General features: G+C 45.8%; 3 protein-coding genes across 4 annotated transcripts in view; 2 read left to right on the plus strand and 1 right to left on the minus strand.

Moving 5' to 3' along the window:
- The first annotated feature begins 4,377 nt into the window (after positions 1 to 4,377).
- On the plus strand, positions 4,378 to 13,730 carry PPP1R3E (protein phosphatase 1 regulatory subunit 3E). Its single transcript, XM_025920000.2, has 4 exons — positions 4,378 to 5,323; positions 5,571 to 6,111; positions 7,688 to 7,827; positions 13,698 to 13,730. The coding sequence occupies exons 1-2, from the start codon at positions 4,907 to 4,909 to the stop codon at positions 5,991 to 5,993; spliced, it is 840 nt and encodes a 279-aa protein (XP_025775785.1). The 5' UTR covers positions 4,378 to 4,906; the 3' UTR covers positions 5,994 to 6,111; positions 7,688 to 7,827; positions 13,698 to 13,730.
- On the plus strand, positions 10,670 to 22,917 carry HOMEZ (homeobox and leucine zipper encoding). 2 transcript variants are annotated; one of them, XM_086710123.1, is made up of 2 exons: positions 10,670 to 10,971; positions 20,151 to 22,917. In XM_086710123.1, exons 1-2 carry the CDS (start codon positions 10,884 to 10,886, stop codon positions 21,749 to 21,751), a joined length of 1,689 nt encoding a protein of 562 aa, XP_086566249.1. In that variant the 5' UTR covers positions 10,670 to 10,883; the 3' UTR covers positions 21,752 to 22,917. The 2 variants fall into 2 exon arrangements, with proteins under 2 accessions (XP_086566249.1, XP_025775712.1); XM_025919927.2 differs by lacking the exon at positions 10,670 to 10,971 and adding an exon at positions 14,751 to 14,966.
- Positions 12,568 to 23,318, minus strand: part of RNF212B (ring finger protein 212B) — a 68,622-nt gene continuing 57,871 nt past the window's right edge. Inside the window, exon 15 of the mRNA XM_086710125.1 lies at positions 12,568 to 14,393. Within this exon, the coding sequence (XP_086566251.1) occupies positions 14,235 to 14,393 (159 nt within the window). The 3' untranslated portion in view covers positions 12,568 to 14,234. The remainder of the gene's footprint in view (positions 14,394 to 23,318) is intronic.

Genomic DNA, 23,318 nt, shown 5'->3' on the forward strand with positions numbered 1-23,318 from the left:
GGAGAAAGGGGGGTGGGAGGGAGGGCCCGGCGCCGGGTGATGATGGGGCCCAGAGATGCGTCCAGAGAGAGGGGCGGAGCTGGGAAGCAAGCTTGGGAAGGCCACAACTCCGGAAGAGAGAGGGCTGCTGGAGGCCAAGAGGAGCAGGGTGGAGAGGAGACAGAGGGCCAGGTTGGGCTCCTGAGCCTGAAGACTGCCCAGAGAAGCCGGCTAGGCCTCAGGAAACCTCAGAGCAAATTCAGCATTTCCAGAAGGTCTCTGATGTTACACGCACTTGTTGAATTTTTCCAGCCTTAGAGTGGATGCCTGAATTAGAGGAGCAGTTCATTCCACTGGGAGCTGCCTGCCAGGTGCCTCGCCCTGTGGTACTGGCAGACATGACATAGACACCGGACACTTCACTTCCTCTTTTCTCCAGGAACTTTAACCCAGTAGTCGCTTCAGAGGCTGGGGCTTTAACCAGGCATCAAGACTTGGATCGCAAGTAGTTTCTGCAGGTAACTTTTCTTCACCTTTTTTCTTGTCTTTTCTTTTTTTTGTAATCAGATTGGTTTTCTTTTTACTTCTCTTTACTCAACACGTGAACTTATTCTCATTATGACAAGTTCAAACAATATAAAGGTATAAGGGGAAAAAAATACGAGTCCTCAATCTCCCTCCTTCTACCCTTTGCACAAATCCACCTCCCTTCCTGGAGGTTACCAATGTCAAGGTTGCTGTTTACCCTTTCAGATAGATAGATAGATAGATAGATAGATAGATAGATAGATAGACCTATTATTTATACATGGCAATATATTTATACAAAACAGTTCACAGGATATGAAGCAGTCTGACCACAGGTGATCCTCAGGAGGGCCCTTGAGCATTCTGACTGGGCCCCTGGGCCCCGCTGGCTCTTGCAGCTGGCATTTTCTTAAGCTCCATTTAGAGGGATCTCTAGCCAGAGGCTAGAAAGAGGCAACCCAGTTCTCCTTTCCTGCTGGTTCCCTTTGCTTCTACCTCCAGTTCAAGTCTTGATATTCCTACCTGCCCCTACAGTCACTGGAGAAGAAAGGTCATATCTGTAACAATGATCGTAACAACTAATACATTTTGAGGACTTATTAGGTGCTAATATAGCTAATAGCTAATAGCTAATTAGGTACTTTCTTTTTGTGCATGATATTTTATCCTTACGCCAATCCCTATGCTGTTTTATCCCCATTCTGTGGGTGAAGAAAGTGAGGCTTGGAGACGTTAATTTACCCAAAGCCATATACTTAGAAATTGTACTCAATTTTGTCTGACTTTAATGTTTATTTATTTTTGTGTGTGTGTGTGTGTGAGAGAGAGAGAGAGAGAGAGCACGAGCAGGAGAGGGGCAGAGACAAAGGGAAACACGGAATCCCAAGCAGGCTCCAGGATCCAGCTGTCAGCATAGAGTTGGACACAAGGCTCGAACCCACAAACCACGAGATTATGACCTGAGCTGAAGTCAGACACTTAATCAATTGAGCCACCTAGGTGCCCCTCAATTTTGTCTCACTTTCAAGTTTGTCTTAACCTTACCTATATTGCTATAATGTCATCTCTTCTGCTTCAGGTAATCAATGTTGTTTTAACACCATTTACAAGGCTAAACTCAGTTATCCCTTCCATTCTGAATGTACAGCAGATTCCAAACCTTTATGACTGTATCCTTTCAACCATCCTTTCTTCTTTGCTCTTAGGCTGATCATTCCAGCTGCCACCAGCAAGGCTGCCTTCTTCTTTAGAGAATAACCTAGTCCAGTCCTTCCTGTGCAATACTAATTTCTTCTAAGACACTTACTTGAAATAAAAACATTTTTAAGTCTCAGGATCCAAATATATTTCTATATGCCTGCCCATTTATTTATAAGCTCTGTGAGAGCAGGAACAGAATTTTATTCACTTTTATGTCCTTCTGGCCTAATAAGCCCTCAGTAAATGTTTACTGAACAAATCATTCAATGCCTCTGGCCAGTTATTGAGTAGGCCAACACTGATGCTTAAAGATAACCATAGTGGCTATTTAAGAAACAAAGACTGAACTGTAAAGAGGAAAACAAGAAAAAAGAAAGAAACAAAGATTGATTTGGAATAGAGGTTCAGTGTCGGTCTGAGCAGCCAGAACATAGCAGCTGGACCAACACAAATTATACCTAGTCCAAAGCTGTGTACCTCAAGAATCTTCCCAGACCAATATTATGTAGCCAGGGAATGGCAATTCAAACTATAGACAAAGCAAAGTGTTTTAATAGAAAACCTCAGGCCATATAGGCCCACTTTGAACCTTATCTATTCCTTCAATGATACATTTTACAAGAGCAAGGAAGACAGTTTTTATTTTACAACATTTAATTTAATTTATTGCTCCTTACATAGTTATGTGGAAGAAAGTTTTACAAAATGCTTGACTGTAGGGGAGTATAGGTGGCTCAGTCAGTTAAGTGGCCAACTCTGGATTTTGGTTCAGGTCATGATCTCATGAGTTTGAGCCCACATCACGCTCTGCGCTCACAGCAGCAGAGCCTGCTTGGTATTCTGTCTCCCTCTCCCTCTGCCTCTCCCCCATTTGCTCTCTAGATCTCTATTTAAACAAATAAAAAATAAAAAAATAAAATATAATTAAAATGATTGACTAACACAAATTAGTATAATGTCTAAAATAGGAAAAGTATATACATATATATGTATATATACACAGATATATACATATATATGTGTATGTGTGTGTGTGTGTGTGTGTGTGTATATATATATATATATATATATATATATATATATATATGTATGTATGTATAAAATAGGAAAATAAAATTCAATAGCCCTCCTGGCTTTGCTAAGGTTAATAGTGGAGTTAAAATGCGAACAGGAATGAATTGTATAAGATAGTATGTGTCTCACTGTTTATTTCCAACTCAGTCACTTGGGATTTTACAGTTAAACTATCCTGCTGCTTTAAATTTAGAAATTCCATTTCTAAGGCACCTGGGTGGCTCACTCAGTTAAGCATCCGGCTTTGGCTCAGGTCAGGCTCTCAAGGTTTCTGGAGCCTGCTTCAGATACTGTCTCCCTCTCTCTCTCTCTCTCTCTCTCTGCCCTTCCCCACTTGATGTCTCTCTCTCTCTCAAAAATAAATAAACATTAAAAAAAAAAAAAAAGAAATTCCATTTCTACTCTAAGATTCCTCATTACAGTACTCTGAAGATGTTAACTACTACTACTAAATGTTTTAATCTTATAGAACCAAGTGGGTACGAGAGTGGGCTCTAGAGCTGGACTGCTGATGTTCTAATCCCAGCTCCTCAATTATTATGTACATGACCCAGGACAAGAGTCCTATCTCCTCTCTCCCTCAATTTTCTCATCTGTCAAGTAGGCATAATAATACTCCCTGCTATTTTGATGGCTGTTTATATGGGTTAATATTTGTAAAACTCTTAAAACTGTACCTAGTACATTGTAAGTGTTATACAAAATCAGTAGGGAATTTAGGGGTTTCGATGAATATTTGGGATTTTCTCTCTGCCCCTCCCCTGCTTGCACTCTCTCTCTCAAAATAACTAAATAAACCTAAAAAAAAAAAAATCAGGGAATTTAGGGAAAAAAAAACTATACAAGATACTTCACATCTTTTTTCACTAATGTAGAACAAAACGAAGGAGAAAAAAAGCCAGCTCTGTGCCCCTGTTGGAAGCTCCCACTGGAACTAGAACCCCACAGTTGTAGTTCCAAAAGAGTTGTGTGTCCATTCATTCAATAATTTGAGAGCCTAGTATGTGCTGTAACTGACTAGGAATCAGACACACCCTCTGCCCTCAAAGGCCTTGCAGTGGGGTTAGAGATCAGAACTCTAATCTACTTTTTTTTTTTTTTAATTTTTTTTCAATGTTTATTTATTTTTGGGACAGAGAGAGACAGAGCATGAACGGGGGAGGGGCAGAGAGAGAGGGAGACACAGAATCGGAAACAGGCTCCAGGCTCTGAGCCATCAGCCCAGAGCCCGACGCGGGGCTCGAACTCACGGACCGCGAGATCGTGACCTGGCTGAAGTCGGACGCTTAACCGACTGCGCCACCCAGGCGCCCCAGAACTCTAATCTACTTTTTCACAGATGAGAAAACTGAGGTCCAGAGAAGTTATGCCTTGCTCAAGGTCACACAGCAAAATATCATCAGAGGTGAGACCAGAGCGTTTTCCCACAACTCAGTTCAGAACTCTTTTCCAATTGACCACCCCACCCTTTTGAGGGTCACATCTCAGCTACTATTTGAGATACTACCTAGTTTTCATGACCCTCCCTTCTGTGCACCCACTGTCACCCTCGCTCCCAAACCTGGAGCCTAGGATTTAGAAAAGAAAACGGTGAGCCCTGAAGAGAAAGTCACACACTGGGTATTTTGAACCATCCTCTGCAAGAAAAGGAAAGGTTACTCTGGTCTCCCAGCATTAACTCTTCCTGTGCCGGAGAGGTTGAGGCCGTTTAAAAACAAAAAACCTGAGTGGTCTCACTCAGGACCGAAAGGGTAGATCCCCGCCCCCTGGTAAAGCAGCGAAGACAGATGGGGAGCCACCTGTCAGAGGACTGTGGGCGGGGGCCGGGACCGAGAGGGCCGCGGGACCAGAGGGTGAGCGCCGCTGAGCGCACGCTCAGAGCAGACAGTTCGCAGGAGGCAAGAGATGATGGTCTAAAACCCTGGGAGCTGACGGCCAGAGCGGGAGGAAAGGTAGTCACGGAAGGGAGCCAGAGCTACAGGAGGTGGGGGATCCTGGAGGTGACAGCAAGGAGAGTACGCAACCGCGAGGGGCAGCTCCAGCGAGGACGCCGGGCGGTCGGGCGAGAGAAGGCAGGGCAGCGCCGCGGCGCTGCGGGCGGGCTCCGCCAGGGCGGGGGGGTGCCATGTCTCGAGAGCGGCCCCCCCGCACCGACATCCCGCGCAACCTGAGCTTCATAGCCGCGCTGACGGAGCGTGCCTACTACCGCAGCCAGCGGCCCAGCCTCGAGGAGGAGCCAGAGGTGGAGCCAGGCGAGGGCGGGACGCGCCTCGGGGCCCGGTCTCGAGCTCACGCTCCGAGTCGGGGTCGCCGGGCCCTCTCTGCGCCAGCCGGAGGCGGCGGAGTTCGGGTGCCTCGCAGCCGCAGCCCCGACACCCGCAAGAGAGTGCGTTTCGCCGACGCGCTTGGGCTGGAGCTGGCCGCGGTGCGCCGCTTCCGCCCCGGAGAGTTGCCCCGGGTGCCCCGCCACGTGCAAGTTCAGCTGCAGAGAGACGCCCTCCGCCACTTCGCGTCGTGCCAGCCTCGCGCCCGCGGCCTCCAGGTAGGCGGGCGGCATCGGCACGCCCCTTCCCCGGCACCTCCCCTACCCGGCCGCAGTAGGCGGCCGATTTATCAAGGAACACCCATCTCCATCCCCAACCCTAGGCTTGTTCTCGCTCATCCCTTTTGGTGCCACTCTCCCAGCTGGGCTCCACTCCGACTGCTGGACGCCGGGGTCCGCTTCGGATTGGTCCAGTGCCTCACCCTGACCCCGCCCCCTGTCTCTCCTCTCCTCCCCACCCCCTCAGGAGGCGCGCGCCGCCCTAGAGCCGGCCAGCGAGCCCGGCTTCGCCGCCCGCTTGCAGGCGCAGCGCATCTGCCTGGAACGCGCCGAGGCGGGCCCGCTGGGCGTGGCCGGGAGCGCGCGTGTGCTGGACCTTGCCTACGAGAAGCGCGTGAGTGTGCGCTGGAGCGCCGACGGCTGGCGGAGCCAACGCGAGGCCCCCGCCTCCTACGCCGGTCCGGCCCCGCCCCCGCCGCGCGCGGATCGCTTCGCCTTCCGCCTTCCGGCGCCACCCATTGGGGGCGCCCTGCTTTTCGCCTTGCGCTACCGCGTGACCGGCCACGAGTTCTGGGACAACAACGGCGGCCGTGACTATGCTCTACGGGGGCCCGAGCACCCCGGGAGTGGCGGAGCCCCGGAGCCCCAGGGCTGGATCCACTTTATCTGAGACTCCTGCAGCCGACGGCGCAAAACGCAAAGGCACCCAGGGGCCGGGGGAGCACGAAGATTTGGCTGGGAAGAAAGAAAGAAACCGAAATTGGCTGGGAGCTGTCCAAGAGAATCAAGTGGGGGAGGGCGAGGAGGACGGGAGAATTCAAAGGGGTGTGGGAGTGGGCGGAATCGAGGAAGGTCGGGAGGTGGTGGAAAACATTAGTTGGATGTGAGTGATAGTAACCCAACGCATATAGGAAAGAAAACCAGAAAAGGCTCTGGGGGGATTAGGAAAAAAAAAGCCAAGATGGGGGTTGATGATGATGTCCTATTCCGTGAGCTGGCACTGGGAGAAAGTAAGTGGGTTCGTCAGGCCTGGGAAGTTAAGGTTATCTCTTTGGGATTGAGGAGGTATTATGTTTGAAATATGAGCCCACCCTACTGAAGTCATTTGGAGTGCCAGCTCATTCCCTCTCTTACCCGCCTTTGCCACCTCAGGTCCCTAGCCCTGCCCATCCTAAGCTTTAACTCAGCCATAATTGCCTTGCTTAAGTCCCAGGATAAGTCCCCTGTTATTCCCGAAGATCCCAGGCTTCATTCTTCCCTGACTGGCTGGGGAGTGGTGGCAGACCCCCGCCGCCCCCAGGCAGTCTTGGGGATTAAAATGAAGGCAAAACCAACTCCAGGCCTGTCCTTGTAGCCAAATAATGTCCTGCCTGAGGAGTTGGTACACTCAGGGGCTTCCAGAAAAATGCCAGCCTTACCTTTCTGGGGTGCCTTTTAATGACCCCTAAGCACTTTATGGAATGCATTTGTCAAGGAACAGTGAGTCACAGAATCACTCTAATTCTGCCTCAGAAGGAAAGAGTCACTGACTAGCTGTATTACTTTGGGCAATGTTACTTCACCTCTCTGGGCCCCAGTCTCCAACTTGGGAAATTAGATTTTGATTAAGTGATCTCATACAGCCGATTCTTGCTCTGACATTTTATGATCTACTGAGTGGCAGAGTGTGGATGAGAAGCCACATTCTCCAACCTACAGTTGGAGTACCACAGGTCAGAACACAAAGCATCCCAGCATTGGATTGAGGCCAAGGATGGGTCCTCCAGTTTTGACACAGATACTCCAGAGGCCAATAAGCATCCCATAACCAGCTTGCAGCCTTATGGTATTCCAACACCTTTTTCAAACTGCAGCTCATCCTCTGCCCCTTGCCTTTTGCTCTTGCCCCCACAGACTCCCAGTCTAGGTGCTCTGAGACAGCTTTGAGTAGGTGCATCTCTGTTGGGGAAAATGATGTTTGGGAGCCCCAGAGATGAAAGGAAACAATGTTGAGGCTCTCTTGAGGATAAAGAATTATGGATATAAGAAATGGAGAACATTTCAAATAAAAAAACAAAGCTACTGAATAATTAAGTGGCACCAGAAGATGGCAGTGTGTTCTATACCCTGAGCAAGTAAAATGGGAAAGCAGGACTCTTCTACCCATTCACAGTCATGCCTTAGGTCTCCCCTCCTGGTTAACCTCTACTGGTAGTTTTTCCTTTCCTGTTACCCTATTCCTAAGCTCTTTGCCTTTTTGTTTGTTTGTTTCTCTCTCTCATCACTTTCACTCTTATAGCATATAGGGTATTTACCTTCGTTTTCTCTTTTCCATTTGTCTCCCTCTTCATTCTTGTTGATCTCTGCTGTTCCTTCTCCCTCCAGAAGGGGTGGAGAACCCACTTCCTTTTCTCCAAGACCATGGTTGATCCACCTTCCTCCCTCAGGCTCCTTCTTGACAGTCTTCTAGAAAGGAGAAGAGGGAAAAGAAGCAGTTCCTGATGCACATGAACAACTGCTCCCAGGTAACCAGCTCCCTGCACCCTTTTCTATCTGTTAACTAATTTCTCAAAAATTTCTGAATCCCCCTCCTCCTTATTACTAAGAGAGTGCATGCACAAAAGCCCATACATGCATTTAGAACACAGTATGGGGGCTAGTTACCCTGCCCCTCCTGTCCAAAGCCTTAGTCCTTTGAAGGAAGATGGCCGAAAGAGAGGAACTCCAAGTCACTTCTCAAAGAAATGCTGGCTTAAACATCATCCTTATCTAATGAAGAAAACAAAGAATTTCATGCATCTTGTGGAACACCTTCAGGTCAAAGTACCAGCAGAGTGAAGAAAGAAACTGCTAGAAGCCACAAAGCAATGCGCTTTTTAGTCATCAGTGAAGAGCCCAAGGGAGGTTGATGGAGAGGGAGACTGGGTTGAGGCTCAGTGTATAATAATCTCTTGCCTAATGTGTATGCATTATTATTATGTTGTATTAACAATCATAATAGCTCACATTTACTTATCTGCTAAAATCTGGTGTCTTGCATGCAATACAACCCTCAAAACAACCCTATCAGTTGAGTAATATCCCTATTTTAGAGCTTAGGAAACAGCTCACAAAAGCTCAGTAATTTGTTCAAGATCACATAGCTAGTAAATGGCATAGCTGGGATTGTGAACTCAAGATTTATCTCCAGAGGTTCTGTGCATAACCATTTGATTATAGTTCTTCCTTTAAAAACAAAACTGACAACTTTGCCATATATAGTCTCTTATTAGGAAAAGACCACAGTTTCTAACTGCTCTGCCTTCCTATCCTCCCAGTCTCCTGAACTGGCATAGAGAAGGCAGAGCACTGAGGGGTCCCAAGTTCCATCCAGGAGCTTGCTGCTGTCTCCTGTACCAGTGTCCCAGCTCTGCAGAATCAGCAAGGGACCATCCTGCCTGCCTGCTAGAGAACTTGGGAGCCCACCTGAACTCCAGCTTTTCCATACATTGGGATTCTCTCCTGGCCCTAACCAACTCTCTACACGTGTTGGTGTGTCATGCCCCTTTCCACTCCCCCGAATAGTATTGAACTGACCAATCCCTAAAGTTTCCACTAGAAAGTATCCCTGACTAGGACAGTTGCTGAATGGTCTGTGCTTGGACCCTCTCTGCAAGCCCTGGTATTACTGAGTAGATAAATGTAAACTGGTTGGAGATGGAATGAAGAATAATCCATTTTTCCCTGAGCTTTCTCAGTAAGAAGTACCATTGCTCACCCACCCCCCATTCTCAGCTTTATGGAGCCAACACATGAATCTTCTAGTTTTCCCATATAGAGCTGCCCCAGGGCCTGGGAGTAAACTAACAGTCTAATCTGATATGGGAAACACTAGGAGTTTGGTGGAATCTTTAGGAAGGTATGTGTTAGGCATTGGGATAGGGACTTTCCCCTAAAGGCTGATGACTATATGAACAGGAGCAATTTGGTGTATAACATGTCAGCCATAGATGAGGAAGTGTTATATAAGAAAAAACATTACGCTGGTCAGGGGCTTGGGTCCTTGAAGCAACACAGCTGGACCACTTTGCCTGTTTCTCCTATCCAGATCTTAGATATCTTCCTACACTTAGCTGTCTGATAGCCTTCCTTGTTCTTTTGTTTCTCTTTATGAATGTAGCGCATCATTTATTGTCACAATAAGCCATAACTTCTGAACTCTCCAATCTAACTCCCACATTTTCTTGCTTCTAACACCTGTGTTTCTCTGGAGTTTCTCTGGATCCTTGCAATCCAAAGGTCATAGAATCAGAGACCAGGAAAAACTTGTCTTTAGAGATTACTGGGTCCATGCTCCACTACAGATGAGGACACAGGTCCAGAGATGAGAAGTGACTTCAGCAGGGTCAGAGAATTTGTTAGTGCAGCTCAAGATGGGTCTTACCCTCAACCCTTCTGCACACATGCCATTCCTGGGCTATAAAACAGGCCTCTACATAGTCAGATCTGTGATTTTTCATGGCAAGGGATAATATCAGAAATGTTTCATTTTCTCCTGCTAGTTTCCATTCCCTTCCCCATCCAGGCATGAAAAGAAACAAAAGGCACTTGTAGTTTTCTTTGTTTTCCCAGCCTTGGCACTTCTTTGGGTGATATTGCTGAGGAACAGTGAAGTTGCTAAAAACATGGTATAATCCACCCATTGACTAACCTGGAGAGGAAATTAAAGTTTGCTTTGTGAATTCCCCCAAACCACTGTTCTCATCAGGCCCTCCCAGAGCATCCTCATACCGTTCACATTGTAGCCATGTTCACTGGGCCCCAAACCCACTAGTTCTGTGCCTCACTTCAGCTTCCACATGCAACTACCCTTCCTTCTGGATAAAAGACCTCATATGTGAAATAAAGTCAAAATATGAAAGTATATCATATAATATTGAGAAATTGTTTGTTTGGGGTGGAGGGTGGCAAGAAACCCAGAGGCAAGATTCCTCTCTCCCAACCTCCATTTCTTGGTCATCTCATTTCTCTACTTGCTGGTGTCCTATTGCTATGCAAAAGTTGGATGGGCAGAAGATATGGAGGAGTTGGACAGCCCTGGTATGACACACCCCGGTATAATCCTGCCACCATTTTGGGTAGTGGTGGGAAAATTACGAGGGTCCAGCTTTAGTTCCCTGGCACCCAGTGCCAATTCCTGGTGCAGTTAAAAGGTACTGCTTGGGTAGAAGCCCTAAGTTTCCCCTTGGGTGGGGTGGGGTGGCTATTCTTCCTTAAGGAGGCAATCTAAGTTACATTTCTCCTTAAGCACTGGAGGGAAGAGGAAAGCCCTTTTCTCTATCAAGGGCAACCCTAAGGCAAAAGATGAGAAATATGATGGAGAGGGAAAGCAAGGACCTCTGTCTAATCCAGAATGGAACAATAGATTAAAGTGAGGTATCCTTGAAAAAATTAAGTTCTAACATAAAATTGATTTCCATATCACCTGAACGATGAGAAAATTCAATTACCCACAAAGTAATGAGACGACATTTCTAATAGGGAAGCCCTAGCCTGAGAAGAATCAGAGGCCTCTGCATTACATCATAATGGCCAAGTTGTGATGTCACTGCAGAGCACCCATACTTATATTGTGAAACCAGATAGGCTAAAGGGTAGAGTCAGCATGAGGAGCAGACACCCAAGGAGAGGTAAGTGGGGGTGTTGCAGGAGTTTTCTCCATGGCTTATTGCCTAAGGTCCCTCTGTGGCCCTAATGTCTTTCCAGACGTCTCACATCTTAGTTTAGTGGTAGGTCTTTCTGAAATCCTTTCACAAACTCCTTCACTGCAGCTTTTGATATCCCAGTTCCTCAAGACTTGCAGTTCTGATTGGTTAGCACTCAGCTTTTGTATTTCTCAGGAGACAAGGCACAGAACAGTGGAGGATGGTTCCCCTAAATGAGGCAGAAACTCACCATATCCATTTGGGTAGTCCCAGAGGTAGATCGAAGTTTTTGGGTGCTTGAAACATACAACTTTCAGAGCCTTTTGAAAAGAAAAATAAATGCATTAGGCCCAACAATGAAAGTGCTTTAGAATGAGAAAATATAAATTATAATTTTTATTTCTTTAAATTTTTTTACTGTTTATTTTTTGAGAGAGAGAGAGAGAGAGAGACAGACAGAGTGTGAGCAGGGGAGGGGCAGAGAGAAAGGGAGACACGGAATCTGAAGCAGGCTCCAGAGCCTGACGCAGGGCTCAGACTCACAAACTGTGAGATCATGACCTGAGCTGAAGTCGGACGCTTAACCGACTGAGCCACCCAGGTGCCCCTAAATTATAATTTTTAAAGAGCTGACAAATATAACATAAAATCAAGAAAAATAACACAATTTTTTAAGTGTCTACTTAACATATTTTTTTACAATTTTGTTTTTGGCTGCATACTCTTTAATATTTTTTCATATGATGCTTATATATATAATGTTTTCTATAAGGAGTATAGAAAGGTAATTCAGTCTTCTACATGATCACTTTTTAAAAATTCTTAGTGATTTAGAAAATGTTCACCTTCGCACTTTATAAGTGGTAATGTCATAATTTTTAGGATTTTTGTCAAACTTGAAGAAAACACTCAAATTTCTTTGATATTTGTGGTGTAAAATTTCAGAGCACTTCAAATTTGTAATGATTAATGCCATATACTCTGAATTGTTGACATTAGGATTATACCTAGAAGTTATATGTATTAGTCTGCTGGAGTTGCCATACAAAATACAACAGACTGGGTAGCTTAAACAACAGAAATTCTCCCACAGTGTAGAGGATAGAAGTCTGAGATCAAGGCATTGGCAGAGTTGACTTGATTCTGAGGTTCCCCTCCTTGGCTTATAGACAGACATCTTCTCCCTAGCTTCTCATGGTCTTTCCTATGTTCATGTCTGTGTCCAAATTTCCTATTGTAAAGACACCAGTAATATTGGGTTAGGACTCACCCTGAAGACTTCGTTTTAACTTAATTACCTCTTTATAGACCTTATTTCCAAATACACTTACATTCTAAAGTACTAGGAATTAGGACTTTACTATATGAATGGGGGGGGGGGAACAACACCATTCAGCCTATAACACTATGCTTAATATTAAACTACTTACTAATAAACTACTAACCCCAAACTAAATGTATCCTCAAATTAACTTCCCTAGCCAATCCCCAAATATCCATGGCATTTCCACTGCCACCTGACAAAAGAAGAAGTGTAATGGAGGGGAAGTCAGAAAGAAAAGGGACCTCAATCTTAACCAATTGCAGTTTAAATATTTTGTTCAAAATATTTTACAAAAAGCCATGACCACATTATCACATTGCTGGGGCTCTAGTGCACCTCCAGTGCTTTAGAAGAGGTCTGTGCAAGGGATGGTCCTAAAAGTTCAGTTTCTTTACCTATAGGGTAAATGTGTCTCTTGTCAGTCCTGCTAGTATCTGAACCATGCAAACAGAAACAGAATTTTCACCAAAGATGGGGGATTAACATCTCTACATTGAGGATAACATGAGTCCCCACTCTTCTGCACTAGTCCCAGGAAGAGCTGGGAGGGTTAGTGTCTTGCTAAAGGTGAGGCCCTCCTTTCTCTGATATTGTCAGCCTGGATCTCTTCCTCTCTTCCAATCCCCACCACAGGACACTCCATCTTCTAAAGCTTTAGGGTGAAATCCACATCAAAGAGGGAGGCTTCAGCCTGTACTCCCAAACTAGGGCAGAGGAGTTTCTTCTGTCCTTGGATTTTCCTTCTCCTAAACCTGTCTTCAATTCTGCTCCCTACTTCTGTCTCAGGAGCGTGTTTCTGAGAATTGAAAGGTGGCACATTTGCCCACGTTTCATATTTCCAAGCCCATGATCAGTGATGCCCAGAATGCCTAATTGAATCCTCTAGGGACTGGCACTATGTTCCCACAGACGTTGCCTGCCTGACTTTCCAGCCAGATAAGCATGTCAACCAGACAACCCAGTCTTGTTATTTTTTTAGATTATGAAAGAACAACCTCTACACTGAAAACTGAGGGCTGCTGCTGCCTACAATGTTTCACTTTTCCTTTCATCACTTACAAACCATCGGGGCATTGTAGTAGTCATGATTTAGGACAAACTTTGTATATACCACCAGCCCTGGCTTAAACCCTGAGGGATCAGAAGTTTCTAACTCTAAAGCTGAGTATATATATCTTTGCTTTTTTTACTCCTATGATGTTTTTGCCGGATACTAGTTTGAAGGATGTAGGGCTGGCTCTTAGAAGTTTAGTTTTATTAAATGTAATGGGGCTGGGGGCAGGCAGGGGTAAACACAGGGATAGTAACATAAAATAGGGCTCAATGCTGAAGAGGAAATAAATTCTTTCTTTCTTTCTTTCTTTTTCTTTCTTTCTTTCTTTTCTAGGAAATAAATTTCTGATGTCTGACAACCTTGAAAGAGCTCTAGACCTTAAATTGGAGTAATAATGAGTAGTGGTGTTTTGGGGGAGTATATAGAGAGGGGTGAGGTCTATCTGCGGAATACAGGGCAAAGTCTGAAATTTTTTTATAAATTACTGTGGCTATATAAGCTATTAAGTGACCTAAATAGGCAAGAAGACAGTTTCAAAGACCAGCGTGAGAACAAAAGAATCACTTCAGAAAGTACCATTCCCAAGTTTTAGTCGAAGACGGAGACTCCTAAATATACAAACTTTTGGCCCAGAACTTCGGGGTGTGGACTACCACTTTGGTGAAAAGTCCATTTCATTGCCATCCCTTTCTAGACAAGAGAAAACCAAGGTCCCCAGATATGAGGTGGAGTTCCAGGTCCTCTTCACTGGGACAGAAAGGGGACCTGGGGATCTGGTAGGTCCCAAACAAGTGCCCCCTTCTGACACTTCGTCTTTGGGAACACCTGTGCAGTGTTCCGAAGGCGCCGGACAGCTAGGATCCTCGTCTTTCAGGTGGCAAGACATTTGATCCATCTGTAGAACAAGTTCCCGGTTGCTCTAGGCGCTACATTTACAACGACGCTGCTGACGGCGGTTGGGCCCTCGGCTGGGCGGGCGCGGCTCAGCTCGTGCGTAAGTCTGACAAGGGGGTGCTGAAAAAAGTCTTCCTTCAGGAGGAACAAATAGGGAACAATTGTAAGGCAATTCAACAAACTGCTGTGAATTCCCAGGGGAATTTCGGGACGACCAGGGCTAGCAGTGCTCCGAAGGTCCGGCGCGGAAAGGTCGAAGGCGGGGGGAGGTACCATTCACAGCTCCCTGGCCCCGGGGGACATCTTCCCTGCCCCACGCAGCCAATAGCCACCCCGGCTGAAGCCGACGCAGCCAATAGCCGACTTCAGCCGAGACTCACGCAGCCAATGGTCGGCCCAGTGCGTTCCGCCAGTGTCCGCCTGCCTGCGTCTACCAATCCGGACTCGGGCCACCTTGGCACCGCCCCTGGAGCACCCCCCCACCCATCCGCCCCGCCCCCAACTCGCTCGAGCAGGGTTGGGCTTAGACGGGCGCGCTCTCGGGGACAGGGGGGGCAGTCCCGGTCCCGGCCCTCCGCGCGGGTGGGCTTGGAGCAGGCCGCACCGGGCGGGAACCCCACTCCCACCCCGGAGGCCCCCTGCCCTTTCTCCCCCTTTCCCCCCGGCCCATGGTGCGAGGCTGGGAGCCGCCGCCCGGGCCGGACCGCGGTGAGTGATCCCCAGCCCCTTCGACTTCCCCTCCTAGCCCCTATACGATCTCCGACCTCCGGAGCCCCATCCCCGCGCTGGGGGGAGGAGGATTCTAGGCTCGAAGTCGCCTGGTTCTTTCTCCTCTGGACTTTTCGGTTCCCTGTTGTAACTGGGGGAGGGTGAGTGGGTGTGTAGGGAGGAGGGGAAGGCTGGATTGGGACGGTCTCGGCGAGGGGAGGATTGAGATTCGCCTGCTCCCTGGGGCTCATCGCCCCAAGTGCAGCAACTTTTTGTTCTCTGACCCAGTTTGGAGCCTTGTAGACTGCCTGCGAAATGGAGGATAGGAGAAACGTTTCCTTCCCAGGCCTCCACCTCCCCCCCACGACTACCTCCTGGCGACCTCAGCACACGCACAGAAATCTGGCCTTACTTCTGGGGAGCAGTGGTCTTTGGGAATGAAAGGTTTGGGAGAAACTGCCCCTGACCCCCCTACCCAGCCATACTCAGAAAACAAACCAGGTAAAAGAACCCAAATCCTCAGAGGTTCCTGGTTTTGCGTCCTAATATGAGACTTCTAAACTGAAAGAAGACTCAAGCTGAGACCTGTTTGGTAATGTGGGCCCAGATCAGGAGATCTTTTACATACAAACCTCCTTCTCACCATACATTTGAAGCCCTTTTATATTATATGATTAGGACAGGTAGATGGCAATGATTGGGGAAAAAAAAAAAAAAAGCCAGTTAAACTTGGGAATTTTTTAAATGATGCATACATCTCTTAAGCATTGTCATTAAAAGTATATTCATTTCACCAATCTTTTGGGGTAATATCCAGGCGTTTTCTTTATAAGTCTGCTGACTGGAGTTCCCAACTGCCTTTCTGATATAAACTACACAAGCAAATCTCAAATCTGGCTGCACCCTGAGAACTTTTAAAAGTACTGATGCCTGAGCCCCAGTCCAGACTAATTAAGTCAGAATGAGGAGGAAGGTTCCCTGGTTTAAATTTCCCAGGTAATTCTAATGTGCCACTGCCTCTCATCATCTATGATTTCCAGGTTTGGTTTATTTAAAATGGAGTGAGAATTTAAACACTTTTGAAGCAATCTGAATGTAGAATACTTTTGAGATTTTTAAGTCCCCTGCCCCTCCAATCTTTTACAGTTGCCTACTATTCCCAACTCAACAATTGTACACTCGTTGTGTTATGTCTTTCCAAAGCATTTGACTTTGTTTTCGTAGAAACAATCTTTAATGCACTAGTTTTTCATAGGTTTATGTGATATTTAATTATGTTATTATATAAATAAAAAATACAAACAGGCATAAACAGGTTTGGAATCATATACAACTTGGCCCAAGCACACAGGGCAGCTGAAAGAAGCAGATGATTTTGGCACACTAGAGAGTAGCCTACCAGGCTCTAGGATGTAGCACACTGTGGGTATTGGTCATATAATCCAGTGGGTCACTTAAGCCAGGCTCCTGGCCCAGCTGAACACCCCTCCCTTCCACTATCTCCAACTAGTATCACCAATATCCAGTCCCTTCTAGACCTATTTAAATTCTGTTGAGTCTTTCCATCCACTCTTTCCATTCATTCACATCAAGATGTATGTTACTCTTTAAGCAATTACCACCACTGCCTTTTTATTCAGTTGGGAGGACATAAGGCAGAGGTTCGTAACCTGGGCTTCTGGGCAGTGAGCCCTCTGAGATTATATATATATATGTTTGGATGTTTATTGGGGGGGGGGCGGGTAGTCATAACTTTCTGAGGGTCCATACCTTTATCTGATTCCCAAAGAAGTTCATGACCCAAAAAGTTGAGAAACATGTAAGTTGAATACCACTAAAAATTCTTTAAGGCCCTTAAAACTATCACCAAAACACATTTCAGGCAGCACTGCAGTTCTGTGAATAAAGATTTAGGGAATTTATGCAGGATCATATCTAGTCTCTCATTTCAACTGTCTCCTGCTTTAACCATAAGCCTAATAAGATCAAGCCTAAAGTTGTAAACACCTTTTTCCTAGGATTGTATGGACACCTACATGAAGTTTAAGGCAGTCCATTCTTTTCTGCCATCTGTCCACGGGCATGGAAAGCCCAAAGGGAAAGAGGGGTGATATCCTCTCTCTATGTTTTTCTGATTATATTTTTTATTAGCTACTTAAAGTAGCAATAGGGCAAATCCAACATATTCAATAAGGATCAAATTTAGTAATTATTCAGAATTGATAATCCCACCATTACTACCATCTCTGCCCACAGGAGTCCTTTTTTCTCCAGTTTTGATTTCCCTTCTTTTTCTGACCTCTCCAAATGGAGGCACAAGAACACAAGACCTCATAGTGCCTTCATGGTGGTTTTGATTACTGTGGGGCCTACTCTCTTTGTTAATACCTCTCATGAGCCACTCTCTGATTGTAGCTTCTTCCTATGCCAAAGCAGATTCTTCCAGGGAGGCACCAGGTAGCTATACAGCTGTGCCTTAATTTAAGCCACCATTCTATATCAGGAAGTCTTCCACAATTTGTGTTTTGTGTAATTGGAAAACTGGATGTATACAGTACACCAAATATGGTATTTGTATTACTACATGTTATATTGAAACATCAAACTGATGTCATGAGAATCTGGAGGATAGCAACCCACATGAATGAAAGCAAAATGCTTCCTTGTAAGGCTTATAGCTGTGCCTGCCTTATTTCCTGTCTGGCAGTCTTCATCCTTACACTGGACTGCTTTCTTCCTTATGCTACATTTTTCTCATATCTAAAATGTTATTGTGTCCTTAAAAAACAAGACACAAATAAGGTTAGTAGATGTCAAGTGTTGCAGTCATTAAGTATTGTCCAGCTTAAAATTGGTGGTGTTCCTGGTGGGCCACAATGTCTAAATGGTAGTTTAGCACCTAGCTGTGCAAGCATTTGTTCATAGGCCATGTAGCTGTGTCTGGGATGAACCTACAGGGTGAAGGTAGAGCTACTACTAAATTGGCAATTCATCTGGAAATCAAAAAGGATTTATATCCAAATTATGGATTCAATTCTCCTAAAGCTGTTGTTTTCATCCTTTTTTTTTTTTTTTTTTAAACAACAAAATCCATTCGGGAATTCTATCCAACTCCCAAAATACGGAAAGCATAAAATCATATATACCCTAGTTTCTTCCACTGCTCATTAGAATTAGGACCCTGCAAAAACAGATAGAAAACAAGGATTTTAAAGAATTCAGCCTTGGCTGCATTTCCCTCCTTGTGTCTAGAAAAGGAGCATTACCATATATCAGAATCACCCTGTGAGGCTGAAGTCATGAGGAAAGCTATTTGTTGAGCCTTTACTTTGTTGTAGGCATCATATCAACTGCGTTTTTTTTAATTTAGTCATAAACTTGCAAGGAAGGTGCTGTTCTGACCTCCTTTTTTTCTGATGGGAAACTGAGGCTTAGTGAAGTTAAATAATTTGTCCAAGGACAGCAGCATTCTGGGAAGTGGTGGAGCTGCAATTAATCTCAAAACTGCCTCACCCCAGGCCTCCACCCCAACAGTTGCTTTAGGCCTTGCCTACGCAGGACACCTAGTGCATAGTAGGTGCTTGGTAAAAATATATAACTTTACATACACTTGGCACTGTATGCATTTTTTACACATGAAGAAACTAAAGCTCATTTAGCAACTTGTCCAAAATCACATAGCTGGTAAGTGGCGGAACTGGGATTCAAACTGCAGGTTGGCTTTACTCAAGGATCATATTTCTATCCACTATGCTATGCTGTCTCTGTTTACCCTCTTAACGTTCTCTTCAAGCTGTATAGCCTTTAGGATCTGCATGGCCTTCGGTTCATTAGATCTGCTTTTTAAAAGGAAATGGTGACACATCAAAATGCTACCAAATTTTTCTAATCGTCATATAAAATCCTTTGATACCACACTGCACTGTAACTTCCTGGGCTTGAGATTCTTCTCAGTTCATCATGTAGCATATACATAGGAATCCTGTCCCATCCTTAACATATCAGAGGTAAATATTTATAAACCCCGGGTGGGATTCCTCTAAGTGGAAAGGGTAACAGATGTGTTAAAGAGTTTCTATTTCTAATGCCCAGACAGGGAGCTGAGTTAAAATTTGGTCAACAGAACTTTCTGGGAAATAACCCAAGCAGGTGTTTCAGGAAGGCCAGAGTCAGGGCCTCTCCCTGCAGCCCCCATATCCACAGACCTGGGAGCAGTGGTGCTGCTGGGGAGCTTGCAGGACCTGGCTGCAATTCCTAATGAATCTGCCTACCTGGCCCTGGGAAGAAAGCTGGGCTGCAGAGATAAGAGCTGCAGGCCCTCTGCCCTGTGTGGAGGAGCTGTTACAGTCTGAAGGAGCTCTTCCCAACTCCCCCTGAGAGACACTGAGCTGTTGAAGACAAAGGCTGGGGGGGGTGGGGGGGGAGGGAGGGAGGGGCTAACCTTTGTTCCGTGGAGGACTTGGAGGTGGAAACAGTTCCCTCTCTCTACCCCCAAAGACCCAGGGGGAGTAACCCCATTTATCCCAGATACCCTATCTATCAATTATCCTACAGAGAGAAAATAAAGCTTAGCAGATTTGGGTTTAGGGCTTGAAGGTACTATCATTCCTCTGCCTGCAGGACTTCACCACCAAGAAGAGAAAAGGAATGGGGGTGGGGGCTAGGCAGAAGGACAGTACTATCTGTCCTGCCTTCTAGAAATTCCTCTCTTGGATTCCCCACCTGTCTCCACATTCTAGAGGTAATCATAAATTGTCAGGAGCTAAAGCATTTGCATCAGTTCTGAGATTACTGCACTTCATGTTTTTGTGGTTGAGTTTCCATTTTGTGACTCCTGTTCCATGATCTTAGAGGGTGAAGTGAGTTTGCACCAGAAGAATAAAGGCAATATAAGGATGCGTGTTCCTCCTTAACCTCTAAAGACAGATTTCACTAGTCACGTGACTTGGGGTAATGAACTTCTGTGGACTTCGTTTTTTTCCATACATATGATAGGAATTATAACAGGCTCCTAAGGTTATGAAAACTAAATGAGAAATTTTTTTAAAGCACTTTAAAAGCAATCCAAAACAGTACACAATAGACAGTTGATTGTATTGGAGTCCAACATTTTGTTTGGCAGAAAATGAGCAATGGGCTGAAAGAGGAGCCCCAGTGATTGAGCTGTTTCTCTTCTTATTACAGCTATCTCTGAAGGGCACAAGTCAGAAAGCACCATGCCTCCTAATAAAGAGGCCAGCAGTCTTAATAGCTCCCCCGCGGGGCTCATCTGCCTCCCTCCAATCTCCGAGGAGCTACAGCTTGTGTGGACCCAGGCAGCCCAGACCAGTGAGCTGGATGGCAATGAACACTTGCTACAAACCTTCAGCTACTTTCCCTATCCCAGTCTAGCAGACATTGCTCTTCTCTGCTTACGCTATGGGCTGCAGATGGAAAAAGTCAAGACTTGGTTCATGGCCCAGCGCCTCCGCTGCGGCATTAGTTGGTCATCTGAAGAAATAGAAGAGACTCGAGCCCGAGTGGTCTACCATCGGGACCAGCTCCATTTCAAATCCCTTCTCTCTTTTACTCATCACGCAGGGCGGCCCCCTGAGGAGGTGCCTCCTTCTCCAGTGCCACCTCCAGAACAAATGGGTCTTGGAATAGTGCCCTTGACTCTTAGCGAGCCTACCCAGATGAAAGGATTGAAGGTAGAGCCTGAGGAGTCCTCAGAGCTGCTGAGTCACCAGAAAGCAAAGGAACCCCTGATGGCACCTGGCAGTGGGACATTCTCCCACCAATCAGATTTTTGGCAGGATCTTCAAAGCAGTGGCCTCTCTAAGGAGCAGGCAGGCAAGGGTCCCAATCAGTCACATGGCCTAGGTTCTGCTTCCTGGAACCACTCCACAGCTGTCCACCAGCCACGTGCTCGGGATAAGCCCCCACCAATCTCATTACTTGCCAGTAGTTGTAAGCAGGAGTCAGCATCTATTATGACTCCTTCTTCTTCCTCTACCTCTTCCACTTTCCAGGTACTGGCTAATGGAGCTACTGCCACCTCTAAACCCCTCCAGTCATTGGGCTGTATTTCACAGCCACTGTCACCCAATGAACAGGCACTGCCCCCACATCTGGAGCCAGCCTGGCCCCAGGGGCTAAGACATAACTCAGTACCAGGTAGGGTTGGCCCTGCAGAGTACCTTTCCCCAGATATGCAACGCCAGCGAAAGACCAAGCGCAAAACCAAAGAGCAGCTGGCTATCCTCAAATCTTTCTTTTTACAGTGCCAATGGGCACGGCGTGAGGATTACCATAAATTAGAACAGATCACTGGCTTACCTCGGCCTGAGATTATTCAGTGGTTTGGTGACACACGCTATGCTTTGAAGCATGGGCAACTAAAATGGTTTCGGGACAACGCAGTACCTGGTGCCCCTAGTTTCCAGGACCCAGCAATTCCCACACCCCCACCTTCAACCCGCTCCTTGAATGAATGGGCTGAGACACCACCTTTGCCAAACCCCCCACCCCCACCGGATATACGACCCTTGGAGAGGTACTGGGCAGCCCACCAACAGCTTCGGGAAAGTGATATCCCTCAACTGAGTCAGGCATCAAGGCTTAGCACCCAGCAGGTACTGGATTGGTTTGACTCTCGTTTACCTGAGCCAGCTGAGGTGGTGGTTTGTCTAGATGAAGAAGAGGAGGAGGAGGAGGAGGAGGAACTGCCAGAAGATGATGAGGATGAAGAGGAGGAGGAGGAGGAAGATGATGACGAGGATGATGATGTGATCATACAAGACTGAGGGGTGGGGGAGGGGAGGGGAGGTCTGTTACTAAAAGATGAACCAACTTAGTAACTGTTTAAACAAAGAAACCACATTTTTTTAATTACCTTGTGGCAAAGAACTAAAAAGCTTTGTGTTCTTGAGGTTGGGGGATGGGGGATGTAGTGAGGGTGGACCAGGGAGGATGACCATAGGACCCAAAGAGAGGTGAGGATTGGTTGGGCAGAAATCAGGCCTTTAGTCTCGGTGAAGAGAGTGCTAAGGATCTGGTCCAAACCATGGGCTGGGAAACAGTTCTTGCTCTCTTCATGTCTGTTCTTTCCCCTTATTGTACTAAGGAGAGGCCAGACATTGGCCCCACGTCTTTAGTACTGGAAAGGAGGAGTAAAGAATTTTGATTCAGTTGATGATTCTAGTGCATCCCCCAGTCTCACCATTTTCCCTGGAATATAAGGCTGCCTCACACCCCTTTCTTCTCTGAGCACGAGTCCGTGCATAATACAGCTGAGAGTCTTAGTGTGTCCCAGTCTCACTACAGGTATTTCCTTCATGCACACCAACTTGATGCTGGGTTTTCCCTGCTTCATTACTGAGTTGCACAGGTAGCAGAATGTTTTCACTTCTGATACTGGGACCATTTTGCCTTGTACTTTTTAATCTTTTTCCAAAATCCCTCATTCTGTTCGCTATTTGTCTCAGGGTAAATCTTCCCCATGGAGCTTGTGAAAAAGTTTAATAATTGGGTGGAGAATAATTTAGACTGGATATTTATTGGATGTGGGAACTGGGGGGAAATGTCCTTTTAAAAAGTAGAATTAGGTTACAGAGGGATAGAAGAGAGGGATGATTTCTACTGTTCAGAAGGTGGGTGCAGGTAGGTTGCAGGTTTGGTTTTACAAATCTGAAACTTCCTCCTGCCTAGCTTGACAAAGACTAATTTTTCATCTTTTTGGTGTTGGCTCAATGTGTGTCTATACTAGAGACTTTTTCCCCTCTTTATAGGATCTGTCTTGGGGACAGAGGGACCCTGGTCTTAACTGAATTGATTATTGATGTTTTAGAATGGTTTTCATCAGTTGGAGTCAGATATAAAGATATCAATGGGTTAACCATCTAGAAATAAGAGTGGAAGCCCCAAATTGCTAGAATAATAAAAGGCCAAAAATAAAATTGTTTCTCCTCCACTTTGCCACTTCTATGGTTTAGAAATTAATGGAGCCAAATCTATTAACATTCTGACTTAGTATACTTTTTTTTTTTTTTTTTTTTTTTAAGAATCAGGCTATATTGAGGTAGGTTAAAAGAATAAAACTTTAAAAGGCAATACATCAGTATCTTATCACTGGGAAGATTTGTTTCCTATACTGCTATAGGACAGGCTCTTCCCAGAAAAGATGTCTAGAAATACCTTTAAAAATAAACTCAAGAGTTCCAGAAAGGGTAGGGAATGCTAGTTCAGCCTCATGGTCATTCCCAGGACTCCATTTATTTCTGGCAGATGTTTGCTATCTTTATATTTTTTTTCAAAATTTTTGCTTATGGCCTGCCTGCCACTGGCCAACCCATTTAATTCCTCATTTCTACT

Source organism: Puma concolor, chromosome B3 (genome assembly GCF_028749965.1).
Source record: "Puma concolor isolate L17-30 chromosome B3, mPumCon1.1.hap2, whole genome shotgun sequence".
Lineage (NCBI taxonomy): Eukaryota > Metazoa > Chordata > Mammalia > Carnivora > Felidae > Puma > Puma concolor.

Coding starts and splice junctions, on each gene's coding strand:
- PPP1R3E (XM_025920000.2), top strand. CDS start 4,907: ATGTCTCGAGAGCGGCCCCCCCGCACCGACATCCCGCGCAACCTGAGC. Junction 5,324..5,570: donor CTCGCGCCCGCGGCCTCCAG/GTAGGCGGGCGG, acceptor CCACCCCCTCAG/GAGGCGCGCGCCGCCCTAGA.
- HOMEZ (XM_086710123.1), top strand. CDS start 10,884: ATGTCACTGCAGAGCACCCATACTTATATTGTGAAACCAGATAGGCTA. Junction 10,972..20,150: donor GAGCAGACACCCAAGGAGAG/GTAAGTGGGGGT, acceptor TTCTTATTACAG/CTATCTCTGAAGGGCACAAG.